Source organism: Furipterus horrens, unplaced genomic scaffold (assembly GCF_987537825.1).
Source record: "Furipterus horrens unplaced genomic scaffold, mFurHor1.1.pri manual_scaffold_2, whole genome shotgun sequence".
Lineage (NCBI taxonomy): Eukaryota > Metazoa > Chordata > Mammalia > Chiroptera > Furipteridae > Furipterus > Furipterus horrens.
In genome coordinates, this window is record NW_028327172.1 from 171,007,206 (window position 1) to 171,033,484 (window position 26,279).

A 26,279-nucleotide genomic window follows, 5' to 3' on the forward strand; every position below is an offset into this window, starting at 1 on the left:
GGGGGTGGTGATGGTGGGATGTTAATCCCTTCGGTGGATATTCAGCATCCCCTAGAATGTCTGAAGTTGTAACTCCCAGACTTAAACTTGATTAAGTATAACCTCCAGATTTGCTCAGACCCAGTCAGTCTAGATCTCTTCTCTTTTGTTAACCCCTAGCTTCCTATATGATCTCTAGTTTTTTGGTTTTTCTTAAAATAACCACCTCTGTGTATACATTATCCATCTGTTCTTGTGGGTTGTTTACTGGTTAGGGCCCTTAATATAGTAAGTATAATTATTTTTAATTCCGTGTCTGATAATTTCACCATCTGTGTTCAATCTGAGCTCTGTTACTTTGTCTTTTTTTCTTGCCTTTTAGCATGTCCTGTAATTTTTTTATTTTTGAAAGCTGGACATATGTATCCGGTAACAGAAATTGAGTCTATAGGACTTTAATGTGAGGTTTTATGTTAATCTGGCTACGAGTTGGGCTATATGGAATTTTTGCTGCAATTGTAGGTGTGAGAGGCTTAAAATTCCTCTAGTCTTTTTTTTTTTTTTTTGTCTTTGCTCATTACTTTGGGCTTTCCTATGTACTCATTCTCAGATAGTCTGCATATCTTGCCACTCTTTTAGCTATAATCTACTCTTATTTTACTAGAACCATTGTCTTGGTGGTAAAGTATGTGAGAAGGAAGTATTCTATAATATTATGATTAAATCTGCCTTTCAATGAGTCTGTGAAACTTACAATTGTTCCTTGGTTTGTTTTTTTCCTCCTTCAGTTGAGTTAAGAAAAGTAGAGGGGGCTGGAATGGGATAAATGCCATTCTTCCAGGTGGGATAAGGCTCTAGTAAAACATGTCTTATGGAAAATAGGCTTCAATTATGGAGAATGCTCTGTGCCTGTATTGTAGGTTATGGTTCCTCTCCATTGGTTTCTTGGCTCTTCATTAGAAACTAATACATTTCTGGAAGTAAAACACACTAAAACATGGTTATTCTCTTAAGATTATAGCTTTGAGGAGTTTCTCACTTCCACACTAGTCCACACTTAACAATTTACCAAAATTAGTGTTTATTTCTACCAGTTTATGGCTCCAAGAGCTTCTGATCCAGATAAGCAGATTTGAGCAGCGACTCTATGAATCCAACTGTCTCTCTAGATTTTGGGTGGCAGTTTGTTCTGTTGTTACTGAATCCAAACAGTGAGGGGCAGGGGGTCCTACAGCTCACCATCTACCAGGCAAATCTCCAAAGATGGAGTTCTATGGAAAAGAAAGGGATCTTTTATTTAATGGAAAGTGTCTGCCTAAAATATATGGGTAACAAAAGTAAAGGGAAAGGAAGAGTCAGAGAGTATGATATCAAAAATAGCTATTTAAATATTAGTCATTACAACTACTACATAGGTTCAAGAACTGAAATAACACAAGAACAAAGATCTGTTCACAGTGTTAACTATTAGCACCAAGGTCTTTGGAAATAATGGAAAGCTTCTGCCTCAACGCCCATTCCCTCTAAGATACCCAAAGAAAAATCACCCTGTCACCCTCTGCCAGCTCAAGTCAAGGTTGTGCCAGGAGTCTCTTTTCCCACCCCAAAGTATCACAAACATGGGTGGCTTGGATCATCTCTGGTCATTGTCAACTTCAGGCCTGTGCTCATGGGCCTGCACTGGCCACCACTGACATGGGCCCCCCCACCCCAGGGGAAGAGAAAGACCCAATTGACTTTTTGCTTTCTGGAGTGTTCTGTTTCAAAAGTCCTGTCCCAGAATCCTGTGCATGCCAAAAGCGAGTGGGAGTGTCCAGCCTTCCAACCAATGAGGACCAGTGTTGGTCATATTTACCTTTGTCCCTCTTCTGGCCTCCATATTTAGCAAGGGGGCAAAGTCTCTAGTCAGGCATGCACAGCTCAAACCCTTCCCTCATTTTTAAGGGTGGGGTGTGTCCCTCCATTACACTGTGACCTCATTTCTCTGATAGGTCCAAGGAAATTTGTTGATTTTTAGTTTGGTCAGCTTTTCCTTATTCTAAGGACGGCTCTTTAAATGTCAGAGCTGAAACTAGATGATCATCACATTATTATTATTTTTAACTAGAGAAGATGTTAGTCAGAAATTACATTCTTATTTGGAGTAGATTAATCTCTTTCATAGCAATATTTCTCAAATAAACTCAATTTATCTTTTTTCCAATATGTAAAACAAATTAAAAATCATTATGAAATGAAACAACTTTGCCACTGAAAATCAGAAGACTGTTTATTCAGCCTCTACCTGTGAACTTATTTTCTCCTTGGAGTCTCCCTCATACCCAAAACAGGACCTATAAATTTAATTGGCTGCCAGAATTGTACAGTAACATCAGACATCCATGATAAAAGTAACATTCAAAGAAGTGCCAAATAATCTACTGTTTATAACTGGAAACAAAGTCAACATGGAATGTGCGAAGAACCTAATAGCTATTATTATCACTTAAAAATGAGCAATAATTATGTCATAGATATGATCATAGAAATATACTGCTAAAATATAAGTAAAACACACTAAGTTTTTTCAATTATCTAGTTGGGGAAATTTTGAGGTATTTAAACTTATTCCATTATTTCCGTTCATCTCCTTGTTGAATACTCAGTCATCCCCATTATAGGTGATTAAGATAGCCTGGGTAAGCCCAAAGAGATTATGAAAATAATATAAAATCTAGCCAACTCAATCATCCCCATTTGAAATAAAAGCATGGATTAATGTTGGCAGTTAGTTCATGTAAGTACCAAATGGACTCCAAGAGTTTATTTGAACTTATCATTTGGTGGCAGGATTGCCCTGGGAACCCATGGTGAAATCTGAGAACAGACTCAGGTAAGACTTCGTGCTGGAATTTCTGAGCTGAGCCAATAACTAACAACAGCCACAGAACTTAGGTGTGTGGTGCAGAAGGAAAATCTTTCCATTTTGAGTGATAGTGAACACACTTTCTCTCTTTCAGCTGAACCAGGACAAATTGGGAAAGAGACTTCTGGGAGGTACTCTGGCAGTTAAGAATGGAGACTGGAATAGGCCACCAAGGAACAATGTGGAGTGTTGTCCTTGATAATTTTAGCAGAAGTAGGCTGCATCTACGTTTTAAGTGCAATTTTGTCAAAAGACAGGGGCATTGACTAGGTAACTTCTTGGGGTATTGATTAATGATGATTTTCACTATTTTAGAACTTCATTCTTGAACCCCAGTCCCACAGTTAGTAGCTTGAAGTTTAACAAGTTTGAATCATAGTTCAATCTGTAGAATGTGGTTAACAGAACATGCATCATGGGATACTTTCGAGGTTGAAATAACTTCACATATTCAAAGCGACAAAAAGAATCCCTGGCACATAGAAAGTACTCAATAACTGATGTGTCAGTTCACCCTAAACACACACACACACACACACACACACACACACACACACACCCCAACTAAGAAACAATGTTTGTCCACGACTAAGATTACAGATATATAGTATATGCCAGTATGTAAGAAAGAACCATTTACATTTATTATAAAATACACAAAATTTATACATTTTCTCACTGTGGCTTGTAGTGCACTGTTGTGACAGTTTAAGCAATGTTTTCACATATGCACAGTTGATGGCTATCAGTAAGATGTTAATTATAGAAAATGACTCATAAATTTAGAGTGGATACGATCTTTGTCTTTTACAGAAGATAGTTGAGTAAGTAGGGCATTTTTTTGAGTGTCTAATCTTTGGGGGCTTAAGTAATGAGGAAAACAAGAGTGTTTACCATCAGGTACTGTACAGGAACTAATTTTACTTTCAATTGTTTATGTTGTACTATTACATATCCATGCATGAAGGAGTAAAATCAATAATTTAATGTGATTTCTTTATTTATAGGTACACATTTTATTTATATGTGTACATTTTTGTTTATAAGTGTACATTTGTCTTTCTTTTGGTTCCTGAATGTGTGTCGGTTTTATGTTGTAAATGCTATAATATAAAATTGATAAGCCTGAGCTTAATTTTTTCCTTAGAAATTTTTTTCAGAAAAAAATAAACATTGCAACAGTTTTTAAATAGCTGTATATTTGAAGTTTCATTTTTCAAGTATACAGTTAAATTATTAAACAAGATTAAATAAAATCTTGTTATAACAATCACCATAAACAATAATAACATTGTAGGCAATCTGAGAGATTTAGTAATTCATAAATTCTGTAGTTATCTGTAAAACTGCAGGTCAACTATTACTTACTGCAAATACTCCTAACATTATTTATCCATATCACCCTGCCCAGGCTCTGTAGCTTCAGCTTCACTGGAGAGGACACTCCAGCGTCATCGCAAGATGTCGATTCAACACGGGAGGAGACAGATACCGTGTCACTTCCAAGTCGGACTGCACAGCCATTCTCGGCGGTGCAGATAGACTCTTAAGAAGCTACACCATCGTCTCTCGAGATGGACGGCTGCCGACGATTTATTCATTTTAACATTAGTCATAGACAACACAATTTTGTTGTTAGAGATAACAAATTTTATAAACAATTATTTATATTTACAGAGCTGCGCTTTAAAATTCTTTTACCACTATCATTCTTACCTTTTAAACTAATTGTTGTGATTTCACTAGTTTGAGTAAGAATAATTTTGCACTATCAAGATAAAAACAGTATCATTTAAAACAGGATGATGATTTGTGTTAGGACTCCAGAATTCATATGTTAAAGTCCTAACACTTAGTACTAAGAATGTGAGTGAATTTGAAGATAGCATCTTTAAACATATGGTTAAGTTAAAATGAGATCATTAAATTGGTGCCTGATTTAATCTGACTGGAGTCATTATAAAAAAAGGAAGTTAGAAAACATGGAGATGTCAGATACAAGGTCTGTCTGAAAAAAGTCCAGCCACTGTTGATATAACAAGAATGGTTTGTGCCACATTGATGTAACCTTGCAGCAAGGAGAGTGGACTGGAATGCGCAAATATGAACAATGACGACTTCATTGTACTAGTCAGTGGGGGTGGTAGATGCTGTTGAGTGAGCATGTGTACTGTGGACCATTGCATTCAAAATGACTGAGCGAGTAGAGCAACAAAATCTGCATCAAGTTTTGTGTTAAGTTTGAACATTCCTCTGTGGAAACTATTCAGGTGATAGACAGGGCCACAGCTATGGGCAACTGGTGACTGGCAGCTTCATCACGACAACACGCCTGCACATGCATCATGTCTCATGCAGAGTTTTTTGGCAAAAAATCAAATCACCCAGGTGACTCAGCCCTCCTACAGCCCAGATTTGGTGTCCTACAACTTCTGGCTTTTCCCAAAATTAAAATCACCTTTGAAAGGGAAGAGCTTTCAGACCATTGATGAGATTCAGGAAGATATGACAGGGCAGCTGATAGTGATTGGGAGAACTGTGTGAAGTCCCAAGGTGCCTGCTTTGAAGGGGACTGAGGCATTATTATCCCAAGTACAGTGTTTCTTATATCTTGTATCTTCTTCAGTAAATTACAATTTTTCATATTAAATGGCTGGATCCCTTCTGGACAGACTTAGTATATGTACGTGCACAAGCAAAGAGCACATGGTCATGGCAGGAAGGCAAGCCCAGAGAAAAGGACTCAGAAGAAACTGAGTCTTCCAATACCCTGATCTAGGACATCTCAGCCTGTACAACTGTGAGAAAATAAAATTGTTGTTTAAGCCATCCAATCTGGGGTATTTTGTTATGGAAGCTCTAAGAAAAACTAGTACAGATTTTGTTCTTACAAACCCATATGACAAAGCTATGACTACTATTATTATTTTTATTTATTATTATTTTATAGGTAAGAAAAGAAAAACTAAAGCACAAGGACCCAGGGTTTGAACACAGCAGTAAAGGTTCAGAGACTTGTCTTTGACATCCAAGTTTTTGTGCTCCCTTTGTTGAATATTATATACAATGCTATTAAAACCATATTTATAGTATACATATTTCTTTTACTATCTAATTGAGTATGTGGTTAGTGAAAACAATCTTAAAACTTATGGCATAATGCCTTGATTTTATTTTTTTATCCCAGCTTGGAAATCTCCAACCATTTACAATTATTATAAGTAATAATATGTTTCAACTAATCACTACTATCTCATTTATGGTTTCTATTTAACATGATTTTTCTTTCTATCTTTTACTTTTCCCTTTTGCCTTTTATTGGTGTAAAGAGATTTCTCTGATTATTTTCCCTTATTCTCCTATTTTAAAGGTAATATATAGTATTTATCCTATGGTATAAATATTTAATATTATTCATGGTTAACCATATTATTTACACTTATTCTTAATTTTTATAACATGGTCACTCTTTAATACCTATAACTTTTATTTAAACAAGATGAGGACGTTAGCAAAATATCTTTTTACCCCTAAATTCTTGTTCCAATCACCTTGCTAAGTTCCACATCTTTTTCTAAATGTTGCCCCAGGTCAATTTTTACCTTTACTAAGTATTTATTCCTATTTATCACCATGTAGTTCTGATTTCCTTCTTTGTTATTGTTACCTACATGGCACTTTTCCTGTGGCATCTTTTTTCATCTGGTTGAAGTACACAAGTGTTCATTGGCAATCTCTTCACTGGTTTAAAGGTAGTAAACTCAGTCTTTTACAGAAATAGAAATTTATAAGTCCTATATTCTTTGTTTTGGGCTTTTCTAGAAAACATAGTTATAGGTTGTAAGCCTTACTTGAGTTAAAAAAAATCTTGGAAAGAATGAGAAGTCAATTACCAAAAATATTTGGGCAACTATGTTTACACACATATATATATCATATTACATATATTATTACAGAAAAGTTTTATTGGAAAATTTTTATTTCAGTTATATCTATTTATTAGTTCTTAAAAAATTTACGAGATTTCGAAGTCAATTATTACCCAAGCTATTTTCTTGACAAATATTGTAACATAAATAACATGAATTTGTTTTTGTAAACCCAGGTAAAACTAAATAACATATTCAAAGTTAATTCTGAAAGACATATCTACTTAATTAAACCAAATGTAAACTATAACAAAATAAAATATTTGCTTGCTCTCTAATTCTAGCCTGCATTTTCCCCATGATCTTCAGGCTAAGAGCTCCTGCTATAGATATGTTAATTAATTAGAGGACTCCTGTTAGAGGCTTGAGTTTTTGTATGTCAAAAAGCACCTTTCCTAAAGAGGTGGGTAAATGCAAACAAAATAATGACTGTTTATCAATGTTTTACAGGAGCCTCTAGACCAGATTGAGATCAGTGGGTGTCAACAGACCCACCAGGAACAGAGATTTAGAAATTTCACACTCTTAATTGAATTCTGTTGGGGCCTAGCTGTCTATGATCCTCACTCACTTCTTGCCCTGTCCCTCCTCCCTTCCCTTGATATAAAATATGCCTGAATTCAGGGCTCTCCTAAAATGGATTTGAGAAACCTCTAAGGCCTCCGTCTTCTTGAGCTGGCCCTTTTTTGATCAATAAAGCTTTCCTTACCCCAAACTCGGATATTTTGAATACTGAATTTTTTTTTAAAGCATCAGGCACACAAACCTTGAACTGGTAACAAAATCAACTTTAATATCAAATATTTACCTAGGTCATGTGATCCTGAAAAGTATTATGGTTAGTTTTATTATATTTCTTAACCTGTAGAAGTATTTAATTTATTTAAGCCAATTAAATATTATAAACTGGTAATACCATCTGAAGGTAGAAAACATCATGCTATATGAAAACACCATACCATATATAAACACAATCACACATATCACAGAGATTATACACATCTACAGAATTATTAATAATTATAGAGGAGATGCAAAATTTTTCATTTGTCCTTGACTGAAGGTAAATACAAAGGGGTCTGAGTGGACTTTGATTTTTTGTCCTAATTTCTGTTCTTTCATCTTATGAAGGGTGTCTTAATGGCTAGTAATGATACCAACATAAGAACTCTCTAAAAAATGTTTCGGTTAGAAAGTTTTCCAATTCAAGACATTCCTCATCTGGCCAAGTAGGATTTTACTAGTGACTGAACTCAATAAGTGCTTTATGACCTAACTAGGAAGCAAAAGACTCCTATAAGGAGCACTAGGATGCAGCCCTCACAGACCAAACAGTTGGGAGCCCTGTCTATGAACAGCTGTACCAAAACACAGGGAATCACAAGCTCCCCCCCCCCATTTAAACAGAATAAAGTTTAAGATTTCCTACACTTGAATTCATAAGCTATTCAGCTGCCCACCAGATACACATGCATCATCCAACTGGCAGAGGTAATGAAGTATCTCTGGAAGAAATGGGCTTGACTGAACACAAGAGACACAAAAAAGTCTTTACCAGAGTCATGTTTGCCCAAGAAACTGGTTTTACAAATATTTTCTCCTGCCAATCTAAATATAGAAAAGAGAAAAATATTCTCACCACTTTTATTTTCCATTGAATTTGGCAGATAAGAGATCAGAGAGGCTAACAGAGTAAAATGCTTATCCCCTCGGCCAGCTGTGGTCAGACATCCATGACGGCCCACCTGCAGCATTCCAGTGAGTCAGCAGTGTTCCCAGCCAATGAATTCTCCTGCCTGGCTGGCCAAAACTGTAGGAGCTAAAATATTTAATACTTTCCCTCCCATCTTCTAAGTTCTTCTAGCTGGGCTACTCATGAAATTAACAAGATACAATCAAACTTTAATGCATGTGCATTGTATTCACATAAGCATGAAACTTCAAAGACACTGAGGCAACATTGGGTATTTATAACATTTATGGACAAAAGAGATAGGAGAGGATTGGGCTATTTGATTTCAGAAGTGAGAATTGGTGATATGCAGGTAGTGGAGGAAGAGCAAAACATACATGTCAGGAAAATTGGTGCTAGGCAACTTAGAAACAATGGAATAGAGGGGGTATCTAGCTAATATACACCTGCTTAAAGGCTTCTTATTTAAGGTACATAATTCAAATTAGGCTAAAGTGAACATCCTAAGAGCTCCTTCCTGAAGCAAGCTTTTCTGTCTGAATTTCTTGAGCAGAAGAGAGAGGAGGTTCAAAGTTTCTTTCTGAGTCTTGTTTCTGAATAAACAGGTTAAAGTAAATATCCCAAAAGAGCAATTTCAGGGTAGAAAACTTTGACTTCCCTAATGGCCTTTAGAAAAAAATTTAAGATTCCATTTTTTTTAACTGAGCATTACAATCTGAAATACAACATACCCCCACCCCCCAAAAAAATTCTAATAAAAATTCTAGGACTAATTTTCATTGATCTGGATTAAGTTGTATGCCTCACTCTCAGGTAATCCTAGTACTAGGTATGATGGAATGTTCTGATTGATCCTGGGATTAGACACAAGAAGCACACCTAAGTTAGATGTAATGAAGGTGAAAAAGAATGGTACTTCAGAGCAAAACTGGGTGTTGCTTTTATAATAGAAGGGGACTGGATGCTGGAAAGGCAAACAAATAAACAAATATTTACTACACTTTACTACATGCCATACATATATTTCCCTAGCTGTGAAACCACAAACCACTGGAGGGTAATTCAATTTGGATCAGGTTTGAGAATTACCAGAATGTGCGCTCATTCATAGGAAGCTCCCTGGTCTTCCACGTAAATGGACCGAACCATAACACCAATCTGTGGACAAACCTGCTTGCCCAGCCCACCTAGATCAGCCTGAACCCAGATAGCAATGTTTGTTAAGTTCAAGGAGGGAACCCTAATAGCTACCAAGTTTGACTCTCTTCTTTCTTACAGACTTCCTTTGCTTAATGACCCCTCATTTCTATTAAATGTTTGTTTGTTTTTTTAATTCTTAAACAAGTTCTTGCTTCTGGAAAGCCTGCCATTTGGCATAATTTATTGCCTAATGTTAGACTGTTGAAGGAAGAAAAACTTTTTTTCCTTCTACATCATTTAAACACTTTTGACTAAAAGTACTAGTTTACTCACAGAGTAAAAGAAAGGGAAAGGGAACAAATCAAGATGAAAGGAGGAAGAATTGGAACTCTTCATAGAGTGATAACTAATTTAGTAAAGAAAATATAGTCATGAGGTTTTCTAACTATTTGTAGCTTGACAAAGGAAAAGAACAAACACTACGATAAGTCTGTCTGAGAGAATTTGAATCTGCAGTGACATTAGGCTTTGGAATTAAGTCCTTAATACTCTGTTAAAAGTTAGGTGGAGATATAAGGGTAATCACAACCCCAGGTCTCCAAGCTCTTGAGTGCCTCATATAATCAGAATATTTTAAGTGCTTGATAATTATAATTGAGGTTTAGGTGGAGAGACAGAGGTTGTAATAATCTCCAGGTACAGTCAGTTCTATCTTAATGCTTGTTTTGAAAATATGAATTTATTCCAAAATAAAGGAACAATTTGAACATTTTGTGTTTGCTTATGCATAATTTCATCTAACAGATCAGCTAGGTAAATGTATAAAGCTGCTCAGCTGAGCAGCATAAACTACACAAAGTGCATACACATGCACAAATCTGAAATGTACACCAGATACCTTGGTTCACATTTGTGTTATGAGCTACACTCACCCACATCTGCTGTTGCAGCTTTCCATGCAATTTCTATAACTCTTCCTCCATTACTTGATAATAATTCACAAACTGAAATCCTCCGACATGGATGTCCACATGCAAACTTCAGGTCTTTTTCCAAGATAAAGTGTCATGTCAACTTATACATATTTGCTTATTTGTATTAACCATTTAAAATGTATAAAACTGTGCTACATAAAAATTTTTTACATGTGTCATTGACCAAGTTTTTGAGTATTATATCCCTTAGACCTAGTTTTCCCATTAGCCCTGTGGTTTTTATTGTTCAATTTTGCAAAGTGATGATTTTTAAGAATATATTTCATGTTGTAATAAAACTGACTAATTAGTGCCAATAGAGCTTCAACATAGTTTCAAATATTTACTAATTATAAGTAATATTTATTGAATGAGTACGAGATATTTTATATATATTAGCTATCTAATTTAACTTAATCTTAAAATAACCAAATGGATTAAGTGTAATTATTATCTCCATTGTATAACAGGCTACTGAGATTTAAAGGAGTTAAGTAATTTATTCTCTATCACAGAATTAATTAATAATTGGGATTAAAAAACCCAGCAGATCTTGCTTCAAACAACATTGGCCAAGCAACAGCCATACTCAAAGTCCTGTGCTCAATGAAGCATGCCTTGGAACTGGGGACTGCTTTGGGGTCAAGTCTAGGTTCTGCCTTTAACTGGCTGCATATCATTGAATAAATTCCTTCAACTTTATAAATTTTAGTTTACTAATCTGTGAAATGGAAGGTAGTCATAATAAAATAGTATTTATTGATAACTTACTTTTACCTTCAAAACACTCCAGAGATAAATTTTATTCCGTTTCCACAAATGACAAAATTAAGGTTTAGAAAAGTTAAGAAACTTGACCAAGGTAGCACGGCTGGTAAGGGTGGAGCTGAGATTGAAACCTCAGCCTCTTAAATTCCAAAGAATTGTCTCCTTCACCACAACTCCCTAATAAAACTTTCTCCTGGCTGTCTTTGAGGATTGAAAGAGATGCTGTGGATAAATCACTTAACACTGTGCCCAGTCTATGGTATACACTTAATGAAAGAAGTCCATTATTAATATTATTACCACTGGAACTTTGCCAAGAACATAAATCATTATAATATGAGACAATGTAAGCTCAATTTGAGGGTTTCGTTGTTGTAGTTGTTTTTTTAATGGATGTCCAGGGAGTTCAAAGGAGAGAACGGTGACATCTGTAAATAAGGTAATTCTTCAAGGAAAAGGCAGCATTAAAAAAAACAGTCGTGTAGGATGTTGGCCCACAGAGATGAAGGAAGGCAATACACATGGAGGAAACAGCAGAGACCCTAAAGCACTGATAGAAATTGTGGTGTCTGCGTAGGGAGCACTGGGAGGGTAGACCCACTGAGCCTTCTGGGGAAGACCCCACCCACTTGGAGAGGAGTCCTTCCTAAACATGGCATATACAGTGGGAAGTCACATCAGCTTTTGGGCAGGGAGGTGGTATAAGTAGCGATGAACACTGAGAAAACAAATCTGGCATGGGTTCTGGCAGTGATTGTAGCAGGGCGTGGGCAAGGCAGCGTCTGAGTCACCGGAGGCGGCCCTGCCAGCTTCCAGGTGAATGTGGGTTCTCCTAAAGAGCGCATTCCTGAGCAACCCGTCCTGGGATTTCTTCATGGACTGTTCGGTTTGCAGTCCAACAAGGCCCTCTACAGGCACCTTGATGACTAGACTGAGGAATAGACATGAGGGACCATCTTAAATTAAGTCTAGTCAAAGGACAGAGAGGGCACAGACTTACAGGATCACGGGAACCCTGACCAGTTAGCATAGTGACAGAAGCAGGTTGGGTGTCCAGGACACCGTCCTTCTAACCAAAGCTGTGTAAGAATCAAGGGCCAATGCTCTGTAATTCCAGTTTTTAAAAGAAGCTAGAAAACCTAGATATTTATAGCAAAACATTTTGATTTAAAACACACACCAGAGAAACCAAAGGAAATATGTCTGTGGGATGGATCTGCATTCTAGGCAGCATGTTTTTAATATACAACTTCCAACCAGGAAAGAACTATTGAGCTCATTTTTAGAGTCTAACTTCACTTAACAGACAAGAATATCACGTCCAAAGGGTCCCAGCAAAGTAAAATAATCACACAGCTGGACAAGATCACAGGTCATGAAGGTGTGTATCCATTGCGCTGATTTCTTAATGTATGCGTAGCCAGGGGTAAGACTGAGGGTCATATAGTTAGAAGGCAGTTGGTGAGACTTTATTGTAGATGTGATAACCACTCCACATTCCACTGTCAAACTGAGCCAGGCATGTCCCGGTTAGGGTAACATCAGTGCCAGGGAACCATGTTCTCAGGCAGGGGTCAAATATTCCCTAGTGACCTTCTTGTACCCAGAGTTCTGAGGATCAACTAGGGTTCATTTACAGTCTATAGTGTCTCCCCAGCCTGAACATTCAAATGTCAGCAGGTATGTGAGGCCTGTTCTGGCCCCACCCTAAGGATGGTATGCATATCTTAATAATGTGCAGACGACAGCAGGGAGTTTTTGTGGTTGATCCAGGACAAAAACTATTATTTTATATATTTTATATTATTTTATATATTTATATTGCATACTAATCACTTAGGTATATCTCTTAAGCTCATATTTTCTATAAAACATCACAAGCATTATCATATAGGGTTTAGATAAGAGACTTTGGCATCAGATCTACCCGCTTCAGGTCTAGGTTCTGCACTTAAAGGCTGTGTCACCTTGAAAACGTGAATTTCCTTCTCTAGCTCTCAATTATACACAGGTGTGGATTAATTAAAATAAGGCTAATAATGCTTATCAAACATCATGAGTGCTCATGAATCGTAGCTATATTAAACAATTGCTTCATCTCGATGTGTAAAGGAACTTAATATTAAATCAATGCCTTTGTGAGGTTTTAAAAATCTAAAGATACCATTCTTTTCAGAAAGATGTGCGGCCCAGTTAACATCCTCTTAAAGATCAAAAGCGTGGCGAGTTGGATACTGGCTTGACTGTTGTCTCCAACTAATTTCAATTGAAATGATTTATGCTCCAATAATATCTGAGACATACAAATCACAAAGAGAGGACATAGAGCATATAGATAAGCTCTGACTAAACAATTCAATTCTCCTTCTTACCATATAAAAGCATACCTAATCTTTATGAGATATCTCTTTGGAAGCTGTGGGTGTTGCCCACAATCTGGGACATCCATCATGTTGATTTTTGGCAGAGGAGTGAAATATAATGAGGGAATACATTTATTCAGGTGGATATTCTGAAGGGGCCTAGCCTTTGAATTCTTAGGAAGTTATTTACTTAGGCTCTTCTACTCTGAGCTGTACATTCATTGATTGAATAATCAACAGAAATTTAAAGCTCATTTTGGAAGATATGCTTCTGAATGTGCTACTGAAGAGAACTGTGCCAAAGGTTTGGGCAGAAATGTGGCCTCACCCAGATCAGCAGTGCCAGACTCTGACACATTAAATTTCAACACTTCTAGTTCATCCTGGCAGATACTAGTATCCTGATGTCATTTGGTCACGATAGGCCAGAAAGAGAGGTATTTTGCAACAGAGATTCTGGTAACCTTCTCCATGAGTGTGAGCTGCAGGATATCAATATTTACATTACACCACACACAGTGTGTTACATTTTGTAATTCACAAAAGCTAGGTGGCTTACTCATGGTCTTCTGCAGAGAGGAATTGTTTTTACGTTCAACATCAAAAGCTTACATTGCTGGGGTTTGCCTTGTGATTTTCTTAAGACTTTTATCAATTACATGTAATGAATAAAAATCATCTTGATGTCACCAAAAAGGACACTTTAAAATTAAAGGATTATATTTGTATTGTTCCAGGAAACATTAAGTGATAAACTATGTTATAGTTTCATTCCCTTCAAATATTATAAAGACATAATTATACCCCCCCAAAATTAATTTGGGCAAAGAAGACACAATAATAAGCAACTATAATTCCCTTTTTGTAGTTTACTGGCTCAAATATGACTGGAATTATAGTGTTTGCTTCCCACTCCCATCATGGTTCAAAATGCTAACTCATGAATATTAATATCCTAGAATTATTCTCAACAAATTGAAGGATAGACACAGGAAGAAGACAAAATTGAAATGAAAGACACTGATGAAACCCTTGGCCAGTTCAAAAATGCCAAAAACATGTTCTCATTTCTTTCCTAAATGATCCACCCACCTAATAGATATAGTTCTGAGGCAAAGGCTTCACTGGTAGACTCCTTTCAGGGTCTTATTGCACACAGGGGGAAAAAAAAGTGAAAAAATTTGCATAACACCTTGTATTTATGTGGTTTTTCACTTAAGTCCTGCTTACGCACACAAATTTTGCCTGATGTGGCTCTAGTTTCATAGGAATGCCAGAGATTCTTTCCTGCAAATTTAACTCTATGGGTTATGGGGTCAGAGGATCATGGATGTGACACACCATAAACAGATGGCTTCTCATGAACCACACTCTACATTTCTACACTCTCATGGGGTGGATTTTATACTGTCAATGCATGCTGTTCCACAGGTGAAAAAATTTTTAACGTCTATTGTTTTTTGTCTTGGCGTATTTTTCTGCTCGGAAATCTGGAAATTTTGATTTTTTGCCTAATGTTTACTTTTAATTATATTGTGTTTATAATTTAGAAATATTTATAGACAGCAAATATTTATAACTTTTTAGGCCTCTCCAGGCTCCAACATTAATTTCTCTTTCATCAGGAGGCAGTCCTTAATTAAGCTTTATTGTTTCTTCCTGGACTCTCCCCGGCTTTTTACCACCTATGTGAAATGCTCAGGGAGAGCGTAGCTTTCTAGGTGTGGTCACTAGAGTCACTGGGAGGAACCTTCACCTCCCCATTCCTTGGTATGATGTAACCTTTACATACTTTGTGAGGACATGCAGAAAGTGCTGACACGCAACTCATCCGCCTTAAATTCCTTCTGCAGGCAAAACAAAGCCGGTGAAATAAATGCCTTCTACTCAAATGAAAGCAGAATATAAACTTTTGTTTAAGAATGAATGAAAAGTCAGAACTTAATATAAGTGAAAGGCTTGTTACTAGGGAACCGTTATAAGAATATTCATTATTGATCCTGTCTTAACCCATCTAATCATCAAAACTGTTTTGCTTATTAACATCACAATGGGAAAAACAAGTCCAGAGCTTTAGATTGAATCTAAAAGAAAAATTGTAGATATTATTTTTAAATTTTATGTTTTGCTTCCTTTAAAAACAAAAATTTAAATTATTATTTTACAAAACAAACACTAAAATATACACCTAAGATGATAGCCTGTGGTGTGCTTTGGATTTAGAGGTGGGGGTTGAGAATATCCCACTTGCAGCACAGATAGGGAAAAATTGCTTTCTTCTCCCCCTGTCAAAGTTTAGAGCTAGAAGGGCCTTGTAGAAAATGAAACCAAAGCCTAAAGATGTCAATGGTCCTGCCCAAGATTATTCTAATTACATGGAAGAAATATGATTAAAGAGGAAAGACCCTAATTTCCATATAATCATTTCTACCATCGTTCCATCCATTTTCTCTCTCTATGTGCAAACCTGCTATTAAGCATTCAGAAATAGTAAAGAAAGTTTCCACGTGCTGTCGGCTGATGAAAAAAAAATTCTGTCTCCAATTCTTCTGTTTCTTTTTCAGGATCAATTGTAGAATTTGAATTTCATTTATTAGTAGAAATCTAGAATTTCAGTCCAAATGAATAGTCACCAGGTAATTCCACTAACAATAGGAGGAAGTGATGAACACACAGGTGTTAGGGGACCAATGAGTCCAACACAACGTTTTATAACCCATGCAGAACTAGAAATGTTTTGCCTACTCAGGGCCTGATATCCAGATATATTTCAGTCATCAGAAATTCTTCAGTCTATTCCGTATTTCACAGATAAAGGCTCCACGGTACTGTCACAACCTGGATATGATGTATGTTTGCCTTGGACATTCCATTTCCTTGTCTCTGGCTTAGACTCCAGGCACATATTTGGTTCACTGATGGTGCCATAACACTGAAGTCATCTGAATAGTTGACATCGCATTCTTTTAGGTACTATAAAAGCAGCATGTTTGGGATTAGGTCCATTGAGCAGTGTGGTCCAAATTACTGGTAGAAAGCAGATGAAGAACCCAAATTTCATTGTGTTAACTTGCTGCAAGGTTAATAATTATTCCCATGAAAACTTACATCAGACATAGTCAGAAGCATGAAATTCAGTCTCTCTGCAGTAAGAACAATAACCATACAACAGCAACAGGCCCAGAGCAGTACTATGAACTTGACTCCTGTCACTGCAAGCTTGTTCCATTGGCTCCCATGGCACCACGACAATGACAAAGCCTAAAGACCAATGTTGAAATTTATTCTCTTGTTTCATCATGATCCCAGCGTTCATCATTTTCAAGTCTAGTCAGCTTGGGAAATTTCATTGCTTCATTTGAAAATTTTAATTTTGGGTCCACTCATTTTTACAAATGCCTCATAAAATTTTCATACAATGGCCTCACAGTGGTCTTCCTCCGGAACAGATGTTGTAAGGGGATTTCAATTTTAGACACCTAAAACAGAGCATTGGATTTCCATATGAATTTGACTGCTATTTGTGTAGCTTATTGGGGATTATATAAATATTCTCATGTAGCAGTTGGTGGTGGTGCCCCAGATTCCTTTTACCCAATGGTAGATCCATCCCCAGTGGCTGTGGGTGTTAACAGGCCCACGGCAACATCCTTCTCTAGATGGTTGCCCTGGGCCAACAGAGAAATTTGCCTGATGATTCCTGAGAGATTCCTGGCCTGTGCCCACTACCCTGCCAGAAACAACCTGCCATCCATGCTTGATGGCACAGGGTACTAAAACCAAAATTCCTCATGTTCTTGGGGATAGGTCTGTAATGTCATTCATGTTCCAAGATCTGCCTGTGGAATCAGGCTGACACTCCACTTCAGCTAATGCCACATCTTACCTTCTTCCTCTGATCTAGCTTTCCTTATTTCATTACAAGTTTTATCTAAGGGTGTTCAATCACTTGCACAAGAATCCTCATTTTATGTTCCGCTTCTAGGGAACCTGACCTCAGACAGCTGTCTTTTGTTTGTTTGTTTTTTAACCCTTGCCCGAGGGCATGTTTATTGATTTTTAGAGAGAGAAAAAGGGAGGGAGAGTGGGAGAGAAACATCGATGTGAGAGAGAAACATTGATTGGTTGTCTCTTGCATGCACCCCAACCAGGGATTGAACCTGAAACTCAGGTATGGGTCTTGACTGGGAGTCGAACTCATGACCCTTTGGCTTAGGATGATGCTCCAACCAACTAAGCCATACCAGCCAGGGCAGATAGCTGTCTTTTTAACATTAAAAGGTCTACCGCTTTTTTTTCCTTTTTGGTTTCTTAGGAAATTGACATAATAATATCAATTGATGTAATAGATTTTATATCAACTGATCTAATTTGCTATAACAGATTCTACTTTAAGATGTAATTATTAAGCAACCAAAATTTTTCCTATTTTGACAACTTAGCTAATAGACTATAGCTAGGGAAATATATTTATACTTTTTTCTTTAATTTATTCCACATGATTTCTTGATTTTCTCTTATTACATGAATCTAAGGGAAAGAATTGCCAATGTGGATACACCAGAAATAAGAATTAATACACAAGTAATTTATCCTTAGTGGATTAAGCTTATCTTCTTAAGCTTCTAGTAGCAGGTAGAACTTCCTGAATATATCCTGAATTGATTTTTGAGAAGTAGATGGCCCATATTTGTCACATATTTTCACTCATTTAATACTCATTTTTTGATTTCTTCATTTTACAAATATTTACTGGGTATCTATTGTGTGCCAGGTACAGTATTTGGCACTAAATACATAATTGTGAATGAGAGACAATCTCTACCTTTGTGGGGCCTACTGTTCTTCTCATTTATATGTAGGCAGACAGAGATGAAGATGGGGGGAAATTTTAAATTGGAGCTATTTTATTGCAACTGCTGGTAAATTTTTACTGCTTGTCTGTGTTTATGAGAAAAGGCATCAAAACAAATATGTAGGGGTTTGCCAGATTTACAGCCATATTTTCACTAAAAAATATACACATCAATGCCTAGGACATTGTAGGGGCTCAATAAATATTTTTCAAATAAATAAGTACCTGGTGATTTCATATTTTGTTTTTTTTTCATACCTCTTTCTTATGTAGCAGTAAAAAATAGCAAGAAAACCACTTAATAATAATCCAACGCCAATCCCAATTGCAATGTATTTTTCATAAGAATCCACAGCATAGGAAGTTAAGGTCAAATGCTCACACCTTTCTCCAGTATAATCACTAAAACACCTTTACGAAGAGAAAAGAATGAATAATTTTAAAACTCATGATGATAGAAATACAAAGAGAAGACCAATTTCAAAGAATAAAAAAATTTCAACAGAAAGTATGTAATTTAAATTAAAGGGGCAAATACCAAATGAAACCCAATATGTTACAGTATTGAAGAAGCTATGTATTTTACAATAATCATATCATTAAGGCTCCATATCAGTGCAGCTTTCCTTATTGGTAGAAGGGGAAGGTAGTACATATGCTTGCATGCCTTGATCTAGAAAATTGTTTACTCTTTCATAGGAAGATACTTAACAAATCAATGATCATAAAAATAGTATCTTAGTTGCTCTAGAACTTTATGTTCTTGAAGTGTTTTTACCATAACCTGTTTCATTTCATCCTATAATCATATTTGCCTGATATTTAAATGCTGACATGGATTCGGTAGTTTTGAAGTGGAGCATAAACTTCTGCATTTCTAACAAGCTCCCAGGTAACACAGATGCTGCTAATCTGGGAGCCATATTTTTGAGTAATGCAGATTAGGTAGTTTAGAAAAAGACTCCTTAGATATTCAACTACAAAGAGGATTGGTGAGTCATGATCAGATCATGTATCCTTTTTGCTCCATAAAATAGAGGTGTGTGGAAATGTAGTATGTGAAACACCAGAGGCATAAATTCACCTTCTCTCATCTCTAGGACTTGGAAAGTTCTTTGCAATTACCTGCAGATGGCCTTCTTCAACTCATGATGGAAGGCGCAAACACCATTGATGCAGTAACTATTGTGGTCTTCCAGGCAAGGATGTGAGAACTTTAAGGCAAGGGGTTCTTCTGGGTGGTCAGAAGGAAAAGGAGAAAGAATATTAACAGATGAAGTGGGTCACATTTTTAAAACAGATTTGTGACATGTTAAAGGGATCTTTAATTTTAAGAATATTCTTTGAGTGCTCTGTCCATAGAAGTACTGATTGGCTCCCTTGGCAGGTTATATTCTCAAAGGTTAGGTTAACATCACCTAGACATATCATTAATTAATTAGGCAGTGGAGGTAAATTGATGATTGTTCCCTTCTTTAGAAGCTACATAATAAGGTACATGAGGCCAGTTTGCCAAAAGGTGGCAGCATCAAATCTAGTTTTAGTGAGCTATCTTGGGCAAGGCTTCCCAAAGGTATGCTTGAATGCTAAGTATAAATAGATCTCACACAATTTTTTCATCCTCCCCTTTACAACTAAGAAGTCGGCACTTTGCAAGATTTGGGTTTACAATTGTGAGATAGTAAACTGGTTTCTCTTCTTTTCTCCCGGAGCAGAGCGAGATGAGAATTCCCTCTTACGTGGACTACCACGAGCAGCTAATTGAAAAGGGACCATTTCCCCTACTTGACTTCAGAAGATGTATGGTTATGATTATACAAGAAGCTGGAAACAACTTATGGCTCAGCCTTAACAGAGTTAAGACAATACTTTCAAATATTATTTAGAAATTTCACTTATTTGAGAGACGTTATGAATTGTGGGAAAAACCTTGGAATTAGAATTTAAAAACCCAGGTTTTGATTTCTAGCTCTTATGCTATGCAAGTCACCACAGTTAACAGAACTTTGTGGTCAAGTGTCCAGAAGCCTCTTTAAGGGAAGCTTCCCTTTTGGAAGCTGTGTTGTGGCAAAATGTACATATTTCAGGGTGCTTACTCTTCATTCCTTGAGGTACTAAGGACATATACCTACATCATCCTCGGGGTTTATGCAGTGGGAATGACAGCGGTAAAACTGTACAACTGAGTCCTCTTTGGTATACTTTCATTGCTGATTCTTAAATTTTTCTCAAGTAGATTAAGTGTCATTTTATTCTCATTGTTATGAATAAACATGTCATGAATACCTCCTCATCATTAGTTACGTTACACTATCTTTATCTTGCTGAGATTCAGAAACTCCTGCTTATTTGTTCACATCTCAAAAGACAGACTTTTTTACATTGAAAATACTAAATCTCTAAGTTCTAAGACACCGACAAGAACCTGTATTGTAGATTTTCCTTGTGATGGGGAACCCACAATACCTTAAAATTTACATTCACTTAATTGAATGTGGTGTCATGAGTCTAATTTCTCATTTTAATATTAATTCTGAAGCAGTGAGAATTTTGCATTATAAACCGGGCTACATTCTTTCTACTTCAAGACTTGAGCCTGAATCAAGATTTGCTAGAAAATGTGAGAACCAAAAGAAGACATTCCCCCCCCAAAAGTACTACAGAGATTCATCTTTCCACTGAGGAGAGGAATATTACTTATATAACACTTTAAAATTCCCTAAAATACTGGATTCAGATTTTTAAATTAAATAAAAAGCAAGGGAAAACTAATGTTCTCCATCAAGAAAGCAAGGGAAAACTAGAGATATCATATATTCAATCGTTTCTTTCTATTATTATTACCTGTAACTTGGAGAAGAAAAAAGGTGGTTTGGGCATACTATTATGAACTCAGTCATTGAGAGAACATGTACTTTAATTTTCTGCAGTGTTATTTTCTAATGAAGATAATTCTTTTCTTTTTTGTTCAAAGGCTCAGAATACATGGAGACACAAATTATTCTAAACCCTACATTGATTTTGGTTTGAAAATGGGTAGATATTAAAAAACCCAAATGGGCAAAAATATTTTGAATACATTTTTAAATCTTAAAATTATTGGTGAAATAAAGAATTCTTAACTATTACTTCCTTTCATATTCAGAAAAAATATTTGATTTGATTTTTTTTTTTTTTTTTTTTAATTTGTCTGGCTCTGATAGCAAGATATGGTATTTCTTCTGTCCTGTCACATCACCAGTCTCCACATTAGGGGGCAGTATGTGATCTGCATGAGAATTAGAACTACTCAGTACGCAGGTCTTGGGAGGTAAAAAGCTTACCAAGTTCACTTCTAAGAGGTCAAACAGTTTGAAAATATGCTGATGCTCAACAGCAGCAGGAAGTTATTCAAATAAAAATAATAGTATAATAAAGAAAGCCTATTATCACCATTAAAAATTGGGTAGTTAGGAAATATAGCCTATGCTAAAACAACAACACAAGCCCCTCAAAAGAAACAACAAAAAAGATATTTCCAAAGATGAGGGTACATGAATTAAGGTTTAATCTTTTAGCCATAATTCACTTGGGTGCAGAGCTCATAGTCACAGATCAAATCATAATGCCAAAATGGTGACACACTGCCTCTGGACATGTGTGGGATTTACGGAACCAAGCAGAAATCAAGCAGAAAATGTGGTATTCCTTCACTTCTGCCTTTTAAAAAGCCAATTCTTTGCAGACACATTTACCTGTTATTCCAACTAAAAGAGTTGGTATCTAATCATAAAATATATATTAAAATTTTCCAATGTTGCTCTTATCACAATCCAGACTTCTCTCAAAAATTAAAAAGAAGTCACTTGAAATACAAAAGTGTAAAGAAAATACCTTTTGTTTTGTTACCTGTCCAATTACTTTGCTGGGTTGTGATTTCAGGTGTTCCATTCAAGGCTACGTCTTCTGTTAATGCTGCCATTGCTGGATGAAGAGGAAGAAAGGCATCTTTAGCAGGTGAGCCTCCTTCTATGTATAAGCAACAGATTGAAAGTTATTCTATTTATTCCCATTTGTGTTTGATTTTTAATTCATTTACATTTGAGATCAATAACCTGACTGGCAATTTCCTAACAATGTCTCACCTATAACCAGCACATTAAAGAGAATAGAAACACATTAACATTTAATAGAAAGTGAATACATTTATATACTGATTTAATCACAGGAATGCTGCGATATACTCTTAGTAGTTAAAATGTATTAACTACTCTGCAGTTTTATAAAGCAAATATTTTAAAGATCTTAAAAAAAAGTGTCAAAATGTAGTAGGAGAGGAATACACATTACATATGAAACTAAATTAATTCACAGATTCCTTGCTCTGATCCTTGTCATGAAGAACAACCCTTAAAAACCAACTTCTAATTCAAAGAAAACAGATCCTATTCACATTCTAACCTGATACAAAAATTAACAAAACAAAAAGAAATTACCTACCATTGAATAAGAGATAGACTGATACTGACACTCCGAAAGCCATCTCCTGCCCTTTGTTAGCAGTATCTCTCTGTTGTCCTCCTGGGCTGACTGGTAGAAGGTTTTTATGGAGCTCCCTGAGTCTTTCTTGCATTTATATTTGATGAAGCGTCATCTGGCAGTTACCAATCAAAAAAATATGTACTTCTGGCAGCAGCATAAAGCCTCGGGCGCTCGCACTCTCCCTCTCCTGTTGGGATACCTGTGTTATCTCGCGATGTGATCAAGTTTTCCTTTGAAACACTGATTTCCTGTTACCTATGGACATAACGCAGGGAAGCAAAAGTACTTAAAACAACAAAAAGTAATCTGAAGTCAGGAAAGGCCCCACTGGTGTAGAAAGAATCGTACCAGCTCCAAAATTCCTAGCAACTCTATTGGATTTCAGCAAAGGGAGTTTTGATATTTGCAAACTAGGAAACAACATAACTTGTAAATAAAAGAAATATTCCTGAATCGGCAGTCAGTTACACTGCCTTTCAGTACAGAGTGGGTTTCATTGCAAATCAAGACATTTTGTAATTTAGAGGCAGGGGAGAACAATTCCATTCGTGTAAAAACAGAGGTTTAATATTCTATTTTTGTTTTTGCTATCTAGTTTTATTATTACAAGTTCTTTAAAAATAATTATTTTAAAATGTACATTTATCATTCTTCACTCTGCCATATAATATTTTTCTGAGTAAATGGAATATGCTACCAAGTTCTGGGAACTACAGTACTTAAATTTGTGCCTCAATGTGTAGGCTAGACGGGCCAGGAAAGCACCAAGATAACAATAATTAATAATAATAATAATAATAATAATAATTTCCATTGAGGTAAAATTAAAGTATTTAGGTTTGGTATATCCAATGCATAAGAAGTTTAAAAATTAACACATTATTTAAATTTTTCTCACCGTTAGTATAGCTATGGTTATTAAAGTGTCATTTAAAAAACTAAAACATATAAATATTGCTATCACTTTTTGTGACTATAAAGAGCTTCCCATAAATTTTCACTTGCCCAAATCATTATGAATAATTTATAAATATTTTCTGTGGAGGAGGTGTGTCTTTCTCTCAGGAATTTCAATTGCTCACATTTTCTATACCCTAAAAAGCTGTTTATGTCAAGATAGGTTATCATTTCATCATGTCCACCCAGCAAATTTAATTTACCAGAAAGGATCCCTATTACTATTCAGATATGAATTTGGCATTATAAATCACACAAGAATGAGCTTGTTGAACTCATTACAACTTGGGCAATCACTTATTACAGGCATCACTGTTTTAAACTTAAAAGAATATATAGTGTTTTGCTCACTTTAAATGGGCCTACATTTTGCTTTCTACTTCTGTGGAGTTTTTAAAACTATTTATTAAGATAATTTCTGAATAATATTTCTCCCAAGCAAATAATATTTGAATTATAAGTCAAATCATCTTCTGCAACATTGATGAGAATTTAAGGAATCATTTACAAAATATTAAATACACCATTGTAATGGGGTGCAGAGTGGAGGGTTCCTCTGAAATAGTCCCCACATTCCTTGGTTGGGAGAGGGGGAAGTGGATGACATGGAACTTAAAGATACTTTGTATAACAATGGCAAGATAATAGCTGTGCCTTTCTTGAATGCAGAGGACTGCTGCCCGAGGTAGAAGATGTACTGACTCTGAGAGTGTATAGTGGCTTCTGACATAGCCAGGGGAAGCCAATGCCCCTGTGCTACAGGGAACTCTTGCCCTGACTAAAGATGGCAGCCAAAAGAAGGTAAAAGATATGGGGGAACTGGCAAAAGTAGAACATCATAGGAGGGGCCGGATATGAGGTCACATAGGAAGTTCCAGGCCGGTATTTACAATAAGGGCGGGATGAGAGAAGAAGGTAGCAGCTGTGAGCTCTGAAAGGGGGTGGGATGGGGTTCACCATGAGAAGGAAGCCACATAGTTTGGAGTAAGAGGGGGCCCGTGGCAGAAGTGATGGAACTGTGCGGGGACTTGACTTACCAAACATGTATTTGTGGGAGATGCTTGGAGCTGAACTGTGACCAAGAATACTGAACTGCAGACTTCTGCTTCTCTGAAGGACGTATGGAGAAGCCACTCTCTTGGGATGTGTGCCTCCCTGGACTCCACATGATCCAGCGACACAGCACATGTTTGCCTGAACCATTACATGGAGGCTGAGAACAGCATACATCAGACCCTGGAGAGAGCTGCTGTGAGAGGATGGCGACTCCGAAACCCACAAGTGCACATTCCAGAAAGGACGGAGACCCATGTATGTGGCCAACTTAGGAACAGATAAGGAAATGGGGAACTTCTGGCCATGGTTTTGGCTTATAGTCTTTTGGGGAGCAAGGGAAGAGCTGGGTCTTGTGGGAGAGGCGGGCTCTGAGCAGAAGTGCTCTTAACTGCCCCCCCGCCCCCTGCCCCCCGCCACAAGGTTGGAATTCTGTAAATAAAAACTTGTCTCCTTCAACACTAATTGTTGGGTCATGTGTCAAGGTGCCACATGGCCGAGCCCCAGTTTGCTCTATTACACCATCACAACCTATTGCAGTTTTTAGAGGACAAGTGGGATAGAGAAACTAAGACAGCTGAACAAAATGGCCAAGCAATTTACAGCTAGATGCAGAAGGTCGCCTCTCTAGAGACAGCATATAGGCCTCAGTGGTATTTCAGGTCCAGGTCCAGAAAAGCAGCAAATCCCAGTGGACGACCCCAGGACCAGCTGCAATGACTAAGGACCTTCTGCCCTGGCACTGACCAATCAATGGATACCAAGACCCTAAAACAGCACACCTGGAAAACTGATGAATATTCTGCTGACACCATCCCCTGAAACCTTCCCTAAAATTCCCACATGTAAGAGAAATATAAGAGCCTCAAGACAAAGGACCCATTGAGCTCTTTCCTTCTGGGAAACAGCCCTTGCTATTCCCTGCCCCATCCCCTTCCCCTCTTCTTTCCCCATAGTCACACATCTCCTGGACTCTAAGGGTCTCCACAAGACTTGCAACCAGGGGAGAAAATGGGCAGCAGCAGCTCCTCCCAGGCTAACCTCCTGAACCTGTCCCCACGGCCCCCTATGCTCTGACTTCTCAGTGAACTAAGGTAGTCTAGCCTAGGCTCTCCTGTTGTTTCTTCTATGCTAAGCCCTTC

General features: G+C 36.9%; 1 protein-coding gene and 1 long non-coding RNA gene across 7 annotated transcripts; one reads left to right on the top strand and one right to left on the bottom strand.

The window, feature by feature from the left end:
• Positions 1-16,338: 16,338 nt before the first annotated feature.
• EPGN (epithelial mitogen) lies at positions 16,339-23,315 on the bottom strand. Of its 6 annotated transcripts, none has more exons than XM_090266758.1 (5): positions 23,086-23,315; positions 22,495-22,614; positions 19,732-19,837; positions 18,865-19,017; positions 16,339-17,230 (listed from the first exon to the last, which is right to left on the bottom strand). In XM_090266758.1, exons 1-5 carry the CDS (start codon positions 23,216-23,218, stop codon positions 17,176-17,178), a joined length of 567 nt encoding a protein of 188 aa, XP_090122884.1. In that variant the 5' UTR covers positions 23,219-23,315; the 3' UTR covers positions 16,339-17,175. The 6 variants fall into 6 exon arrangements, with proteins under 6 accessions (XP_090122884.1, XP_090122882.1, XP_090122886.1 ...); XM_090266756.1 differs by having other exon boundaries at positions 22,480-22,614; positions 23,086-23,314; XM_090266760.1 differs by having other exon boundaries at positions 19,732-19,840; positions 22,495-22,569; positions 23,086-23,311.
• LOC150019973 (uncharacterized) lies at positions 20,118-25,500 on the top strand. The gene is made up of 3 exons (XR_016509102.1): positions 20,118-20,406; positions 22,528-22,602; positions 25,201-25,500. It is a non-coding gene; the product is annotated as an uncharacterized LOC150019973 (long non-coding RNA).
• Positions 25,501-26,279: the final 779 nt, after the last annotated feature.

Coding starts and splice junctions, on each gene's coding strand:
- EPGN (XM_090266755.1), bottom strand. CDS start 23,218: ATGCAAGAAAGACTCAGGGAGCTCCATAAAAACCTTCTACCAGTCAGC. Junction 19,841..22,479: donor GACAGGTAACAAAACAAAAG/GTATTTTCTTTA, acceptor CTGACCACCCAG/AAGAACCCCTTGCCTTAAAG. Junction 19,018..19,731: donor TTGAAGAAGGCCATCTGCAG/GTAATTGCAAAG, acceptor CTCTTCGTAAAG/GTGTTTTAGTGATTATACTG.